The sequence below is a fragment of the Eubalaena glacialis genome, chromosome 14, assembly GCF_028564815.1.
Source record: "Eubalaena glacialis isolate mEubGla1 chromosome 14, mEubGla1.1.hap2.+ XY, whole genome shotgun sequence".
Taxonomy (NCBI): domain Eukaryota; kingdom Metazoa; phylum Chordata; class Mammalia; order Artiodactyla; family Balaenidae; genus Eubalaena; species Eubalaena glacialis.
This window is the reverse complement of record NC_083729.1, coordinates 60,153,147-60,172,194: the sequence shown is the minus strand read 5'-3', so window position 1 is coordinate 60,172,194 and position 19,048 is coordinate 60,153,147. Positions and strand designations below refer to the sequence as shown.

Sequence of the window (19,048 nt, the reverse complement as noted above, 5' to 3'; positions counted from 1 at the left end):
CACTGCGGTGGCTTCTCTTGTTGTGGAGCACGGGCTCTAGGCGCGCGGGCTTCAGTAGTTGTGGCACGTGGGCTCAGTAGCTGCACACACAGGCTCTAGAGCACAGGCTCAGTAGTTGTGGCACACGGGCTTAGTTGCTCTGCGGCATGTGGGATCTTCCTGGACCAGGGCTCGAACCCATATCCCCTGCATTGGCAGGCAGATTCTAACCACTGTGCCACCAGGGAAGCCCTGTCTTTATTTTAAAAATGAAATTTGTTCATCATGGATTTTTTGTATTAATTTTCATTTAAAAAGACATTAAAATATTATCTATCTTGATTACTGAATTTTGGGGCACTCCCATAAATTTTGTGCTCCAGACATGTGCCTTACTCCCCTCACCCCAGTCCCAGCCCTTGTTTTACACCAAAGGCAGGGGAAATTTTCTCTGCATGGAATTTTGTGCATTGGTCCGCCTTGCTGTGCTCCTTCCTGGTCCTTTTTGGAGACTTACCTTCTTAATACGCCTCCCAAGTTTCGGGGGACAGGTTTTTCTTTAAAAATAAACAAAAAAAGGAGGGGTTTTTTTGTTTGTTTTTTATAATTTAAGGAAGATAATATATGGTCATTATAGAGAATTTGGAAAATAAAGAAAAGGATAAGGAAGAAAGTAATCAACTGCAATCCCATCATCCTCAGGTAACTCAGTCCTTAGATCTTCCTTAGATCTTTGTGTATCAATGCAGGTTCTATTTTAATGTAAATCTAGTTTTTAACTTAAAAATTCCAACTCTTCAAGTGCAATTTTTAATATGCTGTTTTAACACTGTTCTGGATGCTTTCTGTTAAAGGAGGCTTATGGTTAAAACTATTAAAATTTAGGTTGTATCAGAGCTCATGTATTTTATAAACATACTGGTGCAAGGTGTCTTAGGGTCATAGGGTTTCAAGGAACAGAAATTTAATTCAGATTAGAGTAAGTCAAAAGGAATGCATTGAATAAATATAGGGGAACCTTTCAGAACCCAACAGCAGGAGGTGAAGCTAGATTTTGTGAGTCTTGCAAAGTTATCAGGTGTCTCTTCTGTCCACCTCTCTCCCCTTGGAGCCTCATAGTGTCAAATTGCAGCTTCTTCCAAGTGTCTGCTCTGATATCTTGCCTTTTTTTGCAAAACACTCTTCTCTGCTTTTTTGTGAGCATGGATGTGACTGACAGTAGCTACCGGCCTGGTCTGCATGGTTGTCCAACACTGTCCGACTCCGGTTCCTGAGTTGTTACTAGCATTCTCAAGAGAGAATGTGTGCCAGCTACCCACTCCTGGTCCCGGTAGCAATGGCCAGGAGAAGGGAGCCACTTGATATAATGCATCTAATCATTATTTCAGCATGGGGTGAAGGGTATGGTAAGCTAGACCAATGTGTTTCCTACAAAGAATAAAAATAAAGTAAAATCTTTGCCCTCTGAGAGAATATAGTCCTCAGGAAAGATTGCTATGCAGACAAGTGGGATAATAATCAGGGTTAGAAAATAATGTAGGGATGGGCATTCTGTTAGGTCAAAGTTCACATAGGAGGCCTGGTTTGAGGTACACTTGGACTTACAGTTACCCATTTACTATTTAAAGAGAAGGCAGCCATTCCAGATAGAGAATACAAGCAAAAAGCACCGAGGCACTGTAGGACACTGGCCAGGCCAGTGTGGGCTCCAGATTCTGTTGGGACTTGCGTGCCACATTAGGGGTGGGATTTTATCTTGTAGGTGGTCGAGGCAAGAGGAGTATTCTGAGCAGGGAAGCAACATTACTGGATTGCTCTTAATTTAGGAAACATCTATTAATCATCTACTATGTACCAAACACCGTGCTAGCCCTGAGGACTCCAAGAGAAATACAAAGCTCTTCTTGCCATTTTAATTTTCTTCGGTGACTCAGGGAACAATGTAGAATGTTGTCCTTATGGTTTCATAGTATTCAAAGTCCTTAAACTTGTGTTTAATGATAACATCAAAGTATACATAGTATACTTTATGAAAAAAATATAAAGTATCATATAGTATATAATAAAGTATTATGATAACATAACAAGTATTTCTACCAAGGCAGAAAAAAGTGGTTCCCTCTTTTCTTTAGCCTGTGTAGCGGGGAAGATGAACATATGGGGGGAGGGAGTCACAGCACACTGTGATGAGTGCAACAATAGAGGTGCAGGCCAAATGTGTGATAATGTGAAAGCCTGGGGGCGATTATCAGGGAAAGGGAAGAAAGACTTCATGAAAGAGGTGTTATTTTAACAATCTTCAACTCCTTTTATCTAGCAGAGGATTGGGTCAGTGTCTTCGAGGCAGAGGAAATGAAATACAGCAAAAAGGTTAAAGTTCTGAAAGCTTGGTGGTAGAGGAGGGAGCATGCGGAGACAGAGCTGGGCGAGGACAAGGAAGTATTCAGATGATAAAGGTCTAGAGCATATGTTGTTGGTGGGAGTGTAAAATGATACAGCCACTTTGGGAAAAGGTCTGGCAGTTTCTTGTAAAATTAAATATACACCTATACAGTGGCCTAGCACTTACACTCTTGAGTATTAGGTATTTACCCAAGAGAAATAAAAACATGCGACACAAAAAGACTTGTACAAGAACGCCTAGAGAGCTTTGTTCATAATAGTTCCAAATTTGAAATAACCCAAATGTCTTATCTGTAAGAGAGAGGATAAACAGGTCAGCAGTAAAAGTGACGAACTACTGACACACTCCACAGTATAAACTATTATGATGAGGAAAAGATCCTTACACAAAAAAGCACATACTGTATGGTTCCATTTATATGAAGTTTTAAAGTTGGCAAAACTAGAAATAGATTTAAAAAATCAAAACAGAGATTGCCTCTAGGGGGGATATGAGAGTGGGATTGTCTGGAAGGGGGTATGAGGGAACTTTCTGGGTTATGGAAAGGTTTTATATCTTGATAGGGGTTTGGGTTACACGGGTGTATGCATTTATCAAAACTCATCCAATAATACACTTAAGATTTATACATTTCACTGTAACTAGATTTTATTTCTACTCGACCTCCACAAAAGAACCATGAATTCTGAATACTAGTTAAAGAGATGCATGCTGAAGTGTTTAGGGTGAAGTGCACCGAGGTCTGCACCTTACTTGGAAATGCATCAAAAATAAAGTGAGTTGATGTTTGCGTAGATGGATGATAAATATGTGATAAAACAAGTGTAGCAAAATGTTAATAATTGTAAACTCTAGGTGGTGAGTATATGGATGTTTGCAGTATGGTCTTTTCAATTTTGCTGTGTGTTTGAAATTTCTCACAATAAAATGGGGGAAAATATAAAGGTTCTTAACGTACTGCTGTGTTAAGGAATTTGGTCTTTATTCTGGCTTTGGGGAGTTAATGAATGCTTTTAAGAGGAGTTTTTAGATATGAATTTTAGAATGGAAAGAGATCCAAGGCATGGAAACTTAGGATTCTATTTTAGTTCCAGTAAGAAAAGAGAAGTATATGAAGGAGCATCAGGGATGGAAGAGAAGTGTGGATTCCAGAGAGGTTTAGGGAATAGAATTGTTAAGACTTGGGGAAATCAACTTGGGTGATGGTGAGAGTTGGGGTGGAGAGCAGATTGTGAACTGGTGCACAAGTACTGGGTAAGGAGACACGACCTAGGGGTGGGTGTGCGATGGTGATGGGTAGTACTGTCAGATATCCTTAACCTCAGAGGAAAGGCTTTAGTGTGAAGTTAGGTTGGAATGCTCTGTGATTAACTGTTGGGAGCTGAGAAAACGTCACCCTGCTTCCCAGGATGAGGGCTCGTCTCCCTCATAACTAGGAAGGTCGAGGCAGATTAGGATGACCTGGATAAAGCAGATGTCTCTGGAGATCAGTTCTAATGAAACATAAAGAACTGAAAACTTTTATATCATGTACCTTTGATGTCAGTGCACATCCCAGGAGAACAGAAGACACAGCTTAACCTGGCTGCTGAGCTCAAATCACCACAGTAGAAAACGCTCTTTCTGGAACAGGATGCTTTTTCCGGAACAGGATGCTGTTTCTGGAACAGAGCTAGTTAACCTGATCTTACTAGAAAAGCGCAAAGTGCAGAACATGAAGTACGCTTTGAAGCATGAAGTTAAAGTGGAATGTTCTGGAATTAGCACTTGGAACCTGAGAGACTGTCAGCCAAGCTTTGGCTTTGCCGAAACCCCAGTTCTCCTTTGGAGACTGTGGACCAGTAACACACATCAAATGTTGGTGGAAATGATTCGAGCCGGAGCTTGTGTGTCTGTGGCGGGGGGTGACGAACCCGGGCACGGATGCCGTGCCCTCTGGCTGACCCCAGCTGCTCTCTTGGTTTGCACACCACTTACTAGAAGATTGCTGGCACCCGTGGCTTGGGCTGGGGGTGGGGTTGAGACAGTTCACGCCCGAGAGGCTCTCTGCTTCTTCGCGTGAGGGATGAGGCAGCGTGGAGCGTGGGGGAGTTTGATTTCTTTTCCTTCTCAACTGAAGAGGGTTTCATTTCCAGCTCAAGTGTTCTTTTTAAAAGACGGGATCACAGGTGGAACAAGTACCACTCTGCGACAGCACAGAGATTTCTGTGAAGATGCAGCTCGTGCGTGTTGCCCCAGGATGCTGTCCAGTTGGCTTAGTCTCAGACGACCCTCTGCTGTACTGAGCCACACGCTCAGGGTATTTCTCTGTGGGGTGGGCTGCCTCTTCAAATAGTGTCCCTTCTACCCCATACTAGATTCTAACCTTCTGAAAAGCTGGCACTGTATATAGTGTGGTGTGGTTTGGTTTGGTGCGGTGTGGTGTGGGATTTTTTTTTTTTTTTTTTTTTGGTTTCCTTAGGGTGCTAGGCAAGCACTTGAGGATCTTCTATGCAGTGGCCACTGTGCTGCATGACACAGGCCACAGTGAGTTAGTCATTGTCCTTGCCCTTGTGCAGTTTACAGGGCTCAGGGAAAGAAGGCATCAAACCAGGAATTACCTACCTAAGTATTTAATTATACTCCTGCTACATTCCGAAGGAAAAGAGGAGGGTGCTGTGCGTAACAAGGATGTAACCTGATCGGACGAGGGGGTGGGGGCCAGGGGCAGTCAGGGGAGGCTCATCCAAGGAGGTAACACGGAGCCTGAATCTTGAGGGCTGACTCGTAGGAGCCGGTCAGGCCGAGAATGAGGTGAATAGGGCAAAGGGAGAGGCATGCACAGCAGTCTTTAGGTAGTGTGGAGCACAAGCAACCTCAAGGAAGAAAGAAGGCGATTGTGGCTGGAACAGAGTGAGCGGTGAGAGGCTGTGGTGAGAATGAGGTTGGAGAGAGAGAGAGATCACATCCTGTCATGTGCCTTGCAGGCCGTGTCAGCATTTCGAGTTTCCTTCTAAGAGGAGCCAGAAGGAGTTTCTGAGGAGCCACTGAGGAGTTTCAAACAGGAGAATGATATTCAATTTCTGTTTTCATAAGGTCACCCCGGCTTGTAATAATAGAGAAGAGAAAATGGCTCAGTGTGATCTGGGGATGTCAGTGAACAAAGGATATGGCCCTGCTGATGTCTCTCACCATTTCTCTCTACATTTGCTAGACAGCCAACCCCATGGAAACAGTTCAGACAAGGTGGGCCCGGTGGCTCTGGGAAAGGCCCTCTTCTGGTCGGTCTCAGCTGACGACAGGCCAGGTCCAATGTGCTCTGGTTCTATGTGCAGTAATTCACAAGCCTCTGGTGTGTGGGAGCCAACTTGATTTCTTAAACTGTAACCTTTGTTCCAGGTAGGCAGGTGCCTTCTCTGGAAATGTCTATTATTATTATTATTTTTTTAAAGACTCATGCCAAAAGAGAATGGAGATGAACTGGAGATGTTCCCCAGTTGTTGCAGTCCTAGAAAGGAAGAGCCAACTGCCAGCTGTCCCATGTTCAACCGGGGCTGTGGCCTTGATTGGGTTCTGTTGATGTTTCTGTATCACTGCCAGAGTTTGCCAGTGTCTGACTCTGTGCCCACAGCTCCCGATGGAGAGAGAGGAAGTTGAGTACCTCAAGTCATCTCCCATCTGGGTGTTCTTCCTGCCTGGGGATGGGACTGCTTTGACATGTTCCCCAGAAGGAGCTGGCACATGGTGATTTTTAATTTGAGGCAAGTCAGGAAGAGACTGACGTGAAAAAACAAACCCCAAGTCCCCACTGAAATCAGTGTTGACAAATGCTTCAAATTGACCTTCTCTCCTGCAGAATCTTTGCTGTGCTCCTTGCCATCTGTTCTAGAGTTTAGAACATTTTTGTTCCTTCTGAAACTTCTGGCCAAGTTGTCTTGAATAAATTGTGGATGGGTGTGTGTCAGCCTCTTCGTCGTCACTCCCTGTGGGGGCTGACAAACACTGCAGACAGTGCACTCAGGTTCTCCCTCTCACCGGGCCAGTGAGGGAGGCCAAGCTTTGGACAGGCCCCTTGGCTTTCACCCTGTCTTTTCCCTAACCTTCCCTGCTAATGGAGGTGTCTTGTAGGGTCCGCTGCAGGGAGGGAGGGAGGGACGGCAACATGGGAGAGTGGACCAAGGTCAGGACCAGGAATTGGTATGCCTGGTTTTCAGTCCTGGCCCTGCCTCTAGGTGGCGGTACTAGGGAGGCCACTTGGGCTTTTCTCCGTGCCTCAGTTTCCCAGCTAGTCAAGTAGAGATTGTCGTACATGTCCTGCTACTTCACAAGGCTCTCATAAAGGTTGAGGCAGGGCTGTCTCATTCAGTCCGAGCCTGGAAGTAGGTTTCCTTAACTTGCACAGGGGTGAAGAGCTTTTCTAAAGTTGTAGCCGGGGTTTAAAAATTGGGAGATTTCTCCTAAAAATTTAGCTTCTCTTGGAAATCAAAAAACTTGGCAACCCTCAGCCCACGTTCCTCCATGGCAGCAACTGGCCTTCGCTGAGGAGCGGCTGCCCCGTGAGCTGGGCGTGCACTTTCTGGTTTGCACGGTCTCACCACTCCCCGTGATCTCCCATCATTAGACTCCCTCTGTACACTTTGTTATACCTGGACTGTTTCCCTCCCTTAGATGATCTGTCTGGCCCCTGTAGGTATTTGAGTTTATGCCCTTTATCTCAAGAAGATACGCCAGATTCAGAACTTTATGGTAAGTCAGATATCTATCACACAAATACAAAGAACTTTGGTGGGGAGGAGGTAAGGAGGGAAGCTATATTCATCACATACCACCTATGTGCTCGGTGCTTTGCCTGTCGTTTAATCCTCCCCAAAGCTAAGAGGTAGTTCTCAGCTGCCCTTGACAGGTGAGAGGACAGGGCCTCAGTGAGATCATGGCTTTCCTGAGCTGGGGTTTGAACCTCACCTGTTGGACTCTAAAGGAATACTCCACGGTCTCAGTGTAAAGTGGACATGGTGGCCCCGCCTCCCCCCGCCCCCCAGGCTGCCTGTGCACGTTTGTGTCTGTGGTAGGCTGGTAGGTAAGGGCCGTCTGCGTGACTTTCAGTGCTGTAGTCCTTTCTTCTTTATAGAATACTTTTACATAGGGCTACAGAATATTCTTTGGGTTTTTTTCTCCTTTGAAGCAGAGTTTCCCCCCTTTTTTCTAGCATCTTTTTCAGAATGAGTAATAAGCAGATAAAAGGAAGCTGTGTGCAGAGCCCTACTGTTAAGTGGAGCCACTTTCCCTCATGGGGCCACTGCAGCACCTCCTGTAATCCTGCAGGTCTCCGAGGAAACCGTTCATTTACATACTACTCATTCTGCCTTAATTTCTGCAGTTGAGGAAATGGAGACCAAAGAGATCCAGCAACTCATCCCGTGTTGCCCTTTCTTTTACATCTCCTGGATACATCCCACTTTCACTGGGTTCTCTCTCTGATTCTTTAGTTAAGCTTCAGGAGGCTGTTTTATTCTAGTTTTCTCTTCCTCAAGTAATTCCAAGAGAAACTGCATTAAGTAAACAGCATTCATCAGGTTAAACCTTATTTTGAAAGAGAAACACAGAATTTGTAGGGTGGAGAAGTGGAGGACACGAGCAGAGTGTGAAGTTTTCCTCACTTTACTTTCCACTGGCTCTGGTTTGTCTGCTTTCATCTCACACAAGTGGAAGCCGTTCCTAAAGGTGTAGATGGGGCTTATGATAGGAAATGAAGTTCCTTTTACCTGCAGGAAATAAGCAAGCAGCAGGTTTTAGTGCCCCGACTCTAGGCCCGATTTTTAAATATCCACCAAAAACCCCTTTGGCAGCAAATCCAGAAACCCTGTTTCAGCACCAGGATGGGCTTTGTCTCATGGTCTCATCATTCTCATTGTCTGCCCAGCTGTTTCCCATCTCCATGCATGTCACTGCTCAGATCATCAGTTCGGTGTTTTCCTTCTCTTCCCGATCACCTTCCCTCCCCATCCCTCACTCGTCCTTGCTAAGTGGAGTCACTGGTGTCTTGATTCATTCAGAACAGCCCCCAGGGGCTGGTACCAGCTCCCATGATTCCGTATTTGAGATTAAGCCAGGAGAGGTACTACACTTACTTCAAAAGCCCCATTGCCAGTGTTGAATATTCATGGCCAGGCTCCTTGAAGAGGTTGGGTTTAAAAGATTTCAGTCAAGATAATGAGGTTGATGACCATGATCTCTTGCTGATGTCAGAGTTGAGATTTTAGAAATTATATAACCGCCCCCCTCTGTGTATTACAAATTCTCACCTGCCTTTTTCTCCCAGGATAGAACTAGGCGTTTCTGTCATCTTTGCTTGAGAGGTAGAAGTCCAAGTTATCTCAGTAATTTCATTGGTGACTCCATGATCCTATGCTTACTAAAGCCTTTTATCAGGAAAGTGGGAAGCAGGTAATCCTAAGAGTTTAAACGATGAAGGATCTATTGGGAAATGCAGATTAAAACCACAATTAAAATATCACTACACACTCACTAGAATGGCTAAAATAAGAAGACCAATAATACCAAGTGTTGATGATAAAACGGGGTCTGTATCCCTACGCGGCGGTAATTACCTTGAGTTGTACGGTAGCTGTTCCTTTCCATGGGCCATGTGCTTGGGTTTGCCACAGTCTCCACCAGTCTCTGCAGCCTTTTCTATTCCTGTAGTAACATTAAGAGGAGAGTTAATTCATTTTTGAGGCCTCATTATGTGTCAGGCACTACTCTAGGGCACGAAGATACAGAGGGGAGCCAAGCAGACAAAATCTCTAAACTCACAGTGAGTGGTAAGTACCCATCCACATCCTCAAAAATTAGAGGGAGAAAGTTAGACCAAGAGTGCTATGTATTTTAGGGAAAGTGGGAGAAAGCATGTTTCTTTGTGGAAGTAAAAAATATTTCTTTTTTTTTTTTTTTAATTTATTTATTTTTGGCTGCGTTGGGTCTTCGTTGCTGTGCGCGGGCTTTCTCTAGCTGCGGCGAGTGGGGTGGTGCACGGGCTTCTCATTGCGGTGTCTTCTCTTGTTGCGGAGCACGGGCTGTAGGTGTGTGGGCTTCAGTAGTTGTGGCGCGCGGGCTCAGTAGTTGTGGCGCATGGGCTTAGTTGCTCCGCGGCATGTGAGATCTTCCCGGAGCAGGGCTCGAACCTGTGTCCCCTGCATTGGCAGGTGGATTCTTAACCACTGCACCACCAGGAAAGCCCAAAAAATATTTCTGTATTTAAAGTTAATAGGTAAAAGTGTGTCTGTGTCAAAATTATCCTGCCTCTTTCACTTACCTCACATAATGGATCAGATCCTTTTTCCCTTTATGATTCAATAAATTCATGAATTTTCCCACAAATGGATTTCAGTGGAATCATGGAGATTATCTTAGTTTCAAACAATGCCAGTAGGCAGCGAGATTGGCACAGGCTCCTGTGGGCAGACTGGCACAGGCTCTGCTGAATGTTAGCTTTTATTAACCTCTGTCCAACCTCTCCCCAGCTCAGCTTTAGATTTTTACATTTAATCAAGATCTAGGGATGCAACTCAACCTAAGGTAAGCACCTCTCTTGAAGTCTTATAGCTGCCTTCTGTAATCCCTGCACCCTCTTTAGCTGCGGCTGAGAATCTTATTACCCTGATCTGTGTGGTGGATGTGGGCCTGTGGTGGAGAAGTGTCTCGAGTTGTGCTCTCTGCCCTCTACCTTAAATTTACACTCCGTTTGTTCAACTACGCGGTGAAAGTGGTTAACATCTTTAAAGGGACAAATCCTTTCAGGCTTCGATTTTTGATCTCATGATCAAGAAGCCCTGATTTAAATGCTTCTCACCTGCAAATAAGCCCTTTTATAGGCATAGATGCCTAAAACGTGGTTCTGTCTGTGTGAGGCATAGTGGTTCATTGCGTTGCCTTTAGATTTATGTTGGTCATAGGCTTTGAGGATCTGGGCTGGCTCTTCTCAACCAGTTGTGCTTGACTGGATCATGTGGTAGGCCTCTGACCTGTTTCTTCAGTCTGGAAAGGTCATCTTGCTACCTGGCAAAGAAAGCTGACTGCTCCCATCTGGTGGCAGTTATCTCAAGTTGCTGCATCACCAACCTGCTTCTAAAGACTTGCCTCATTCTTTAGTGGTGCCATGCATCACAGAACTGCAGGAACTAGTCATTCCCAACTTTTGTTCTGCAAGACTGTCAGGTGTGTCCTTATTATCTAAATGAGTATTGCATAGTTTTCACTAAGATAAGTGAAGTGGAAAGAACATTTTTTAGATAATCAGGACAGTGAAACTGGTCCAGGTTCTGCCCATAACTAGCCATGGGATCCTAAGCCTCCCCCCATAAAGCAAAATGCTTGGACTAAGGCTCTCTAGAAACACTACTGGTGCAAAGTCTGTAGTTCTGTGCTTTTTTTTTTAATTCAAAATATCTGTAAAATGAAAACCCACTTGTATTATTCACAAAACAATTATGACTATACATAGAAATTTTATATTATCATTTTCCCCAATTTTATTTTATTTTTTTTCATTTTCCCTAATTTTAATTGCTAAGACACATCATGAATTTAATGGCTTTTGGGGGGGAAAAAGGAAGACAAATACTACTGCATTAAATATACATATTTATTACAAGAAAATTCTGGTATCCTAAAAATTAAAATGTAAAAAATATGCATCTTAGAATTGCGGAGATTTTTTTTGCGTGTGTAATTAGACCTCTACTTGTCAATGCATGCTAGGATTTTAAAAATCTTCAATAGTCAATACTCAAAATTGTAGAATTAAATTGACAGTTGAGCAGTATGAGTGGACTTTAAAGTATCGTAAGAAAATGGAAAATGTTATTGAGGTACAAAGCTTAGAGACATGACAGCTGAAATGAAAGATTGTATGGGAAACTTTAGTGTTTATCTGAGTACTGAAGAGCACAATGACAGGAAATACACAAACATGCAGTCTCTGATAAATCATTATCAAAATGCACTTTTGGAACATTTGAGCCCATTAAACAATTTTTTTTTAACACAGAATTATGTGTGTATTTTATGAAAACGTGCAACAGTGCTTTATGATTAAAGCTCTCTTTGGTTGCATGGTAGAGAATCTGACTCAAGTTCATTTGAAAAAGAACAGTTATTTTAAAGATACAACAGGAAATACCTTGAACATCAACAGACAGGTACTGGAGGGCTGCTGGGTCTCAGAGGATTTAGAGTGGAATGGTTGGGACCCAAGTCTTATATCTCAGGTCCGAGGTCTCTATAATCACTGCTAATTACCTTGTATCAATTTTGCGCGTGACTGCTTGCCCTAGTACTATGCCATGACCTCAGCCCTGTACTGCTGACTTCTCTCTGTGTTCAGCTGCACCCAATTAGACATAACCTCCGTGCAAAGAATAGCCTAGCAATTTTTTTCCACTACGCAGGGTCAGTGCGCAGGATAGTTCAAGCTAAATTATGCAAGTGTGTGAGCAGGCAGATGGACTAAGTGTCTGATATAACTGCTGCTTATCCCAAAGCCTTCAACTTTGATAGCTTTACTGCACCTTATCTACCCAAACCCCTCTTAATAGTGGCACTGAATGCCTCATACAGTGTTTGGGGAGTGAGGTCAAGGTTAGGAGCTCTAAGAATTTGTGGAACGCTAAGGCGTAACCAATTTAGAGCACTGAAGAATTTCTGTTGGAGTTATAGTAACTTCTTTTAATGAATTATGAACTGTCTTTTAGAGAAGGGTTAGTGCAGACATTAAAAACTCTGCCCAGAGGGCTTCCCTGGTGGCGCAGTGGTTGAGAATCTGCCTGCCAATGCAGGGGACACGGGTTCGAGCCCTGGTCTGGGAAGATCCCTCATGCCGCGGAGCGGCTGGGCCTGTGCACCACAACTACTGAGCCTGCGCGTCTGGAGCCTGTGCTCCACAACAAGAGGGGCCGCGACAGTGAGAGGCCGGCGCACCGCGATGAGGAGTGGCTCTCGCTCGCCACAGCTAGAGAAAGCCCTCGCACATAAACGAAGACCCAACACAACCAAAAATAAATAAATAAATAAATAAATTACAAAAAAAAAAAAAACCTCTTCCAGTAATCGTCATACTTGCCTGGTGTCTGCTGTGTAGAATAGTACTTTCCTAACTATGTCTGTGTCTTCTCAACAGCCCATGAGGTAGGGAGGGCAGGAGGAATCCTCAGAGTGTATTGTTGATTTGAGTTGGGGGATGGGGTGAGGAAGGATGAGAAAAAAGGAAGAGAAGGAGATTCTTGAAATTAATTGCCAACTATTCATAGAGCAATTATTGAAATAATTTCCGAGCCTCTCTGTTTAAGTGTTGGACTTATGTTTTTTTAAAGACTTTGGTTGAATCTAATCTCTTTGAGCCTCTGTTTTCTTCAGCTGGTAATTGTTGTCTTAAAGGGAAAAAATATCACCCAGCCTCACAGGATTGTGGTATGAATTAAACAAGAGCTCAGAGTGCCTAAGATAGCAGTTGGAATGTAGTTGGTTCTTTTTTTTTCATCCGTTCATTCATCTGTTTATCTGTAGTTTCTTTGGAAGATAATTACTGTTCTTCCTTTTTTTTTCTTTTTTTTTTAGATAGATGTTTAGGAACAATTTTTCTTTCTTTTTTCTTTTTACTTAAATGACCTCATATCCTTTTTTTTTTGAATTTTATTTATTTATTTTTTATACAGCAGGTTCTTATTAGTTATCTATTTTATATGTATTAGTGTATACATGTCAATCCCAATCTCCCAATTCATCCCATCACCACCTCCCCCGCCCATTTCCCCCGTGGTGTCCATACATTTGTTCTCTACCTGTGCCTCTATTTCTGCCTTGCAAACTGGAGGAACAATTTTTCTGACTTGCTACCCAGTCCCACATGTGATACCTTTGAGTCCCCAGAATCTTAAGAACGCTTTCTATGCCAGGTCAGCCCTAGGCCTAGCTGATGATGACATCAGTACCACTAACAGTGACATTAAACTATAGCCACCATGGTCATTTGATTGACTTTTTAAACATGACTCAAAAGAGCTTGTGTGTGTGTTTCTCTCACAGGTGGATTTGCTATCGTGTTTCTGGTGAGGACAAGCAATGGGATGAAATGTGCCTTGAAACGCATGTTTGTCAACAATGAGCATGATCTCCAGGTGTGCAAGAGAGAAATACAGATAATGGTAAGGTTGCCCCTCAGACTTGGGACTGCTTGTTTAAAATGGGGAGAGGGACTGTGCCCTCTCATAAGCAAGCCAGTGGGGGCTTCTTCCCTTCCCTGAGATGGCAGAGAGGCCTTGCACAAAATGGGAGGGAACAGCCATGGGGTGTAGGGCGCTGCTCCTGCCTTGGTCACTCTTAGTTAGAGAGTTGAAGAGAAAGGAGCATAGTGAGAGAACCGACCAATTTTCAGGTCAGAGAAATAGTTTGAGGCATTGGGGAAAATTTACTTAACAACTTGGTTCCCAGAATTAACTATGGAGATCCTGGCTTCCCAACGAACCTCCTCTTTCCATCTTATCATCTGTCAGCTACCAGTCCTAGTTTTCAACCCTCTCAAGCCCTTCAGCATTCCGTGAACATATCCTTCCACACCTTTATATTTCGTACACGTAGTTCTCTCCCCCGGAATGCTTTTCCCTTTTTTTTTTTTTTTTTGTCTAGAAACTGCTTACTCATACATACTCTATGATCCCATTTATAAAAGTCTAAGAACAAGCAAAAGTGATCTGTGGTAATAGAGATCAGAAAGTGGTCGTCTGGGTGTGGAAAATTCACTAGAAAGGGGTATGTGGGAACTTCCTAGGCCATGGAAATTGTTCTGTATCTTGTTTTGGGTAGTGGTTATGGCTACACCATTGTCTGAACTCAGTTGGACACCTTAAGATCTGTGCATTTTATTGTATATTAATTATATCTCACATCTTAAAAACTTAATAAGTTTTCAAGATCTAGGTTCATATTGTGTTTAAAGAAAGAGACCCTGTCTGTTAGATATATGATGAAATATTTGTGGATGAAATAATATAATTTCTTGAAATTAAACGAGTGGGTTTAGAAGAGAAACAAGATTGGTGATGAGTTGATTACTGTACAAGCAGGGTGATGGGTATATGGGAGTTGGTTGGAGTTGTCTCTTTCACTTCTGTTAGACATTATACATTTAAGAAATTTCGATAGTCTTTTTGTTTCCCCAGTACTTTTATTTATGCCAATTATATTGCTTACCTTGTTATTTTATAAGTAATGCTGCCTTTAGAAATGAGTTATTTAAAATCAGAAACTTTGTATTCCAGTACACTGCCTGACATAGAGTAAATACTTAAACTTTAGATGAAATGAATGTATGAATAATGGTCATAGCAGATGCAGATGTTCACCTAGAGGTGATGACTCCTTTGTGCCCTACATTTTAATACTCTTGTTTTTTTAAAATTTTATTTTATTTATTTATACAGTAGGTTCTTATTAGTTATCTATTTTATACATATTAGCATATATATATGTCAATCCCAATCTCCCAATTCATCCCCCTCCCCGCCCCCGCTTTCCCAGTGCTCTTGCTAAGAGCAGAGAGAGGCCCAAAAAATGGTGAGGGTGGCATTGTAGGGATTCCACCAGGCTTTGCTTGTCCTGGTGGGGTTGCCCTTTCAGTGGCTACTTAGAGTAACAAGTTGTACAACTCAGGATTTTAGAGAGCCTGGTACTATGTAGATTCCAGAAGGCTGCAACTATTTGGGAAGGAACTGTTGGTAGAAATAAGTGTTGCTGTCATCATTGCAAAACAGACAAAAAACCCCCAAGGCTTATATGCATACAGTCAGGGCCACGTGGAACTCTCTGCAAGGCACCAGCGTCCTCCCTCTCCCCTGCCACTCCGCTCCAAACAGCTGTGCTCACTGTATTTCCCTTCCTCCACCCAGTGTTTTCGGGATGCTATTCCTCCTCCTCCTCCCACCTTGCCTCTTCCTTGCTCAGCTCTCACACTCCATTTGCTGTCTTTGCTTCTGCTCTTTCCTCTGCCTGGAATGCCTTTCTCATTCATTTTCTGATGTTAGAAGAGTAATCCCACTCTTTAACTTTCTCCCACTCATTCAGAAACGTGTTTGGAGGGCTTTCTTTGTGCTGGGCAGGTGCTGGAGTAAAGGAACTAAGAAGACGTGGACCCCTTTGGAGCTCACAAATTAATGGACCTGATTAGGAATTAAATTACATGATTCAAGTTCTGGCCCAGCCATGTATTAGCTGCGAGAGTTTTGTTTTTTAGTTTGTTTTTTCAAAACTTATATACCCAAATCGTTGAACTAAGCTTATTACAAAAAACATCAAGCAATTCCCTGAGGGGGCCTCCTATGCCATTGCAAGGTCCCAGAGGCCACCACTTTTAGTGGATTCATTTGATATATTTCTAAATAGCAGGCTGATATTGCTAATTCTTTTTTCCCCCTCCATTTTAGGCGTTACATACTATGGAAAGTAAAAAGTTAACTCTCTTTCATCCCCTGCATGCCCTTCACTCTAAATACTTGCATTATTCTCATCTCCCATTCTGCCACAATAGCAGTAAGTTTGGCAATATGTTAGTTATATTAGTATTAGTTTTTACATTATTATGTAAGAAAACGTTATTTTTGCTAAATCTTCTAAGTGGACTCTGATTACTATTCCTTTCTTACATAATTCTCTTTTCACTGGAATTAGTAATCGTCTTGTTTTCTAGGTTTTTTAAATCTTAGTTTTCTGTGTACTTTTATGCAACTTAATTTCAAACTCTCCCCAAGTTGTTTAAATCATTTAAAAAATACTTTTGAACACAGTTAGTATTCTGTCTGTTTTATCTTCTTGAAGAAATCTCTCTCAGTCTTCAGACTTGATGGAATATAGGTTGGTTGCTCTCTAGGCCTCATTTACGTCTTATCGTGGAATTTTCTAGCTATTCTCTTTGCTTCTCTTTCTCGTTAGATTTGTTGACTCCTCTTTTTGCTCTTCTTTCTCCTTTTGGTGGAACTTATCCTCCAGGAGCTTCCTGATGTGCGGTAGGTAAATTTTTGAGAACTTGCACGTCTGGAAATGTCTTCATTTTACACTCACACACGTGATAGTTTGCATATAAAATTCTGGATTGGAAATCATTTCATTAGATACGTGAAAGCATTGCTGTACTGTATTTTAGCTTTCATTGTTGAGCTTTGGGAAGTCTGAAGTCATTCTGATACCTGGTCCTTTGGCTGCGACCCATTTTTTCTCCCCAGAAATTTATAAATTCTTCTTTGTTTACAGTGTTATGAAATTTGTTGATGATATACCTTGGTATGTGCATTTTTTATTTATTTTAGTTGTTTGGTGGTCTCATTTAATCTAGAAACTCATATCCTTATGTGGGGGGAATTTTAGTTTGTCTCATTTGATGATTTCCTTTTCTGTCTTCCTTCACTATCAGTATTTGGATGTTAGTTATCCTAAACTTATATTCTAATTTTTTGTTTTCTTCCTTTTTTTTTTCATGTCTTTGTCTTTTCCCTCTACATTCCAGCAGATTTTCTCAGCTTTATATTCAACCATCCTGTTGAATTTTTTATATATCAGGTTAATTTCTAAGACCTTCTTGTTGGTTTTGTTTTGTTTTGGATTTTGAGGAAATCCAGTTTATTCGTTTTTCCTTTTGTGAATTGTGTTTTTGGTGTCGTTTCTAAGAACTCTTTGCCTAGCTCTCCATTCCAAAGATTTTCTCTTATTTTTTTTTTTCTATAAGTTTTACATTTTGCATTTAAGTCTGTGACCCATTTTGAGTTAACTTTATATAAGGCATGAGACTTAGGTTGAAGAACATTTTGTTTCTTGTGGGTGTCCATTTGTTGAAAAGGCTATCTTTCCTCCGTTGAATATTTTTGTCAAAAATCAGTTGGGCCTATTTGTGACGGTTGATCTCCAGACCTTTCTCTATTCTCTGTTCTGTGCCATCAATCTATGTGTCTGTCCCTCTACCAACACCACACAGCCTTGATTACTGTAGCTTTATAATGTCTTGAAATCAGACTGATTCCTCCTACTTCTTTTTTTCCCAAAATTATTTTTTTAACTATTCTAGTTCTTTTATCTTTTCATATAAATTTTAGAATAATCTTATCTATACAGAATGTCTTGCTATAATTTTGGTAGGAATTTCATTAAACTGCTATATCAATTTGGGGAGAAATGGCCTCTTTTCTCTGTTTAGTCTTCCAGTAAATGAACATGGCACCTCTCTCCATTTATTTACATCTTTGATTTCTTTCGTCAGCATTGTGTAGTTTTCAGCATATGGGCCTTGTACATGTTCTTAGATTTATACCTAAGTTTTTGTTTTTGTTTCGAGTGATTATAAATGGTATTGGGTAATTAATTTTGGTGCCCATATTTTTATTGCTGGGATGTAGAAAATCAATTGATTTTTCTGTGTTTATTTTGTATCTTATAACCTTGCTGACCTTGTTTACTAGTTCTGGGAATTTTTTTCTCAATTCTTTAGGACGTTCTATATAGACCACCATGTCATCTGCAAATAGAGGCAGTTTTATTTTTTCCTTTCTGATCTGTTTCCCTTTAACTTCCTTCTCTAACGTGATTGCACTTCTCCCTCACTTATTTATTTATTCAGTCATTTATTTATATCAGTATGGACTTATGCATATTAATTTTGTCCTTTTTTTTTTTCCCCTTTAACCTATTTGCTATCTTTGGTTCATACTGGGTAATTCCTGTTGTTTTATCTTTCAGTTCACTGGTTCTTTCCTTTGTCCCTTCCATTCTGCTGATGAGCCCATCCATTATACTTTTTACTTCCGTTATTGTATTTTCAGTTCAAAAATTTCCATTTGGTTCTTCTTTAGGTTTTCTGGGTTTTTGATGACACTTCCTGTTTCTTTGCTGAGGCTTTCTATTTGTTCATTTATTTCAAGCATCGCCGTAATTGCTGGTTTAAGCATTTTTTGTCACGACTGCTTTAAAATCATAGCTGGATGATTCTGTCTTTTCAGTCATCTTCATTTTGGCATCTATCGATTGCTGGGTTTTTTTGCATGTAGTTTGAGTTCCTCCTAGTTCTTGGTCTAACGAACTGTATCAACACTTTCATATTGTGTTATAGATTCTGGATCTTATGTAAACCTTCTGTTTTAACTGGTTTCTGCTCTGTCAGGGGATTGATGGGTTTGGGGAGTGCCCTCTTGTTACTATTAGGTGGGGATAGAAGTTCAGGTTTCCATGGGGCCTCTGTTTTTACCCCAGAAGGTGAAAGTTCACCTTCTCATTATTACTGGATTGGGGTAAAGATTCCAGTTTCCCGTTAGGCTTCCACTGATCCTTCCCTGGCTGTGAAGTAGGAGTGCCTTGCTACTGCTCCCCACATGGCTTCAGTTGACACCATGGTGGTGGGAGTTGGCCTTGTTACCATTTGGTGGTTGTGGAAGTCTTGACTCTCCACTTGACCTCCTCTCACGGCACCTCAGAGATGAAGGTCTTGACTCACTACTCAGCCCTCTCTGACATTCCCCACCCTGAGGGTAGGTTGGAGTGATTTGTTGCAGACTCATGAGAATGGAAGTCTAGGCTCTCCACTTGGCCTTTGCTGCCATGACTGGGGCGGAGCTGCAGGTTTTTTCTGTGGTTTTTGGCTGGAATAGAGCAGTTAGT

The 19,048-nt window shown here is 42.0% G+C and overlaps 1 protein-coding gene across 5 annotated transcripts in view; it reads left to right on the top strand.

The window, feature by feature from the left end:
* Positions 1–19,048, top strand: part of AAK1 (AP2 associated kinase 1) — a 164,613-nt gene that overhangs the window by 56,169 nt on the left and 89,396 nt on the right. For all 5 annotated transcript variants that reach the window (XM_061168606.1, XM_061168605.1, XM_061168603.1 and 2 more), the window contains exon 3: positions 13,442–13,560. In XM_061168606.1, the coding sequence (XP_061024589.1) occupies positions 13,442–13,560 (119 nt within the window). The remainder of the gene's footprint in view (positions 1–13,441; positions 13,561–19,048) is intronic.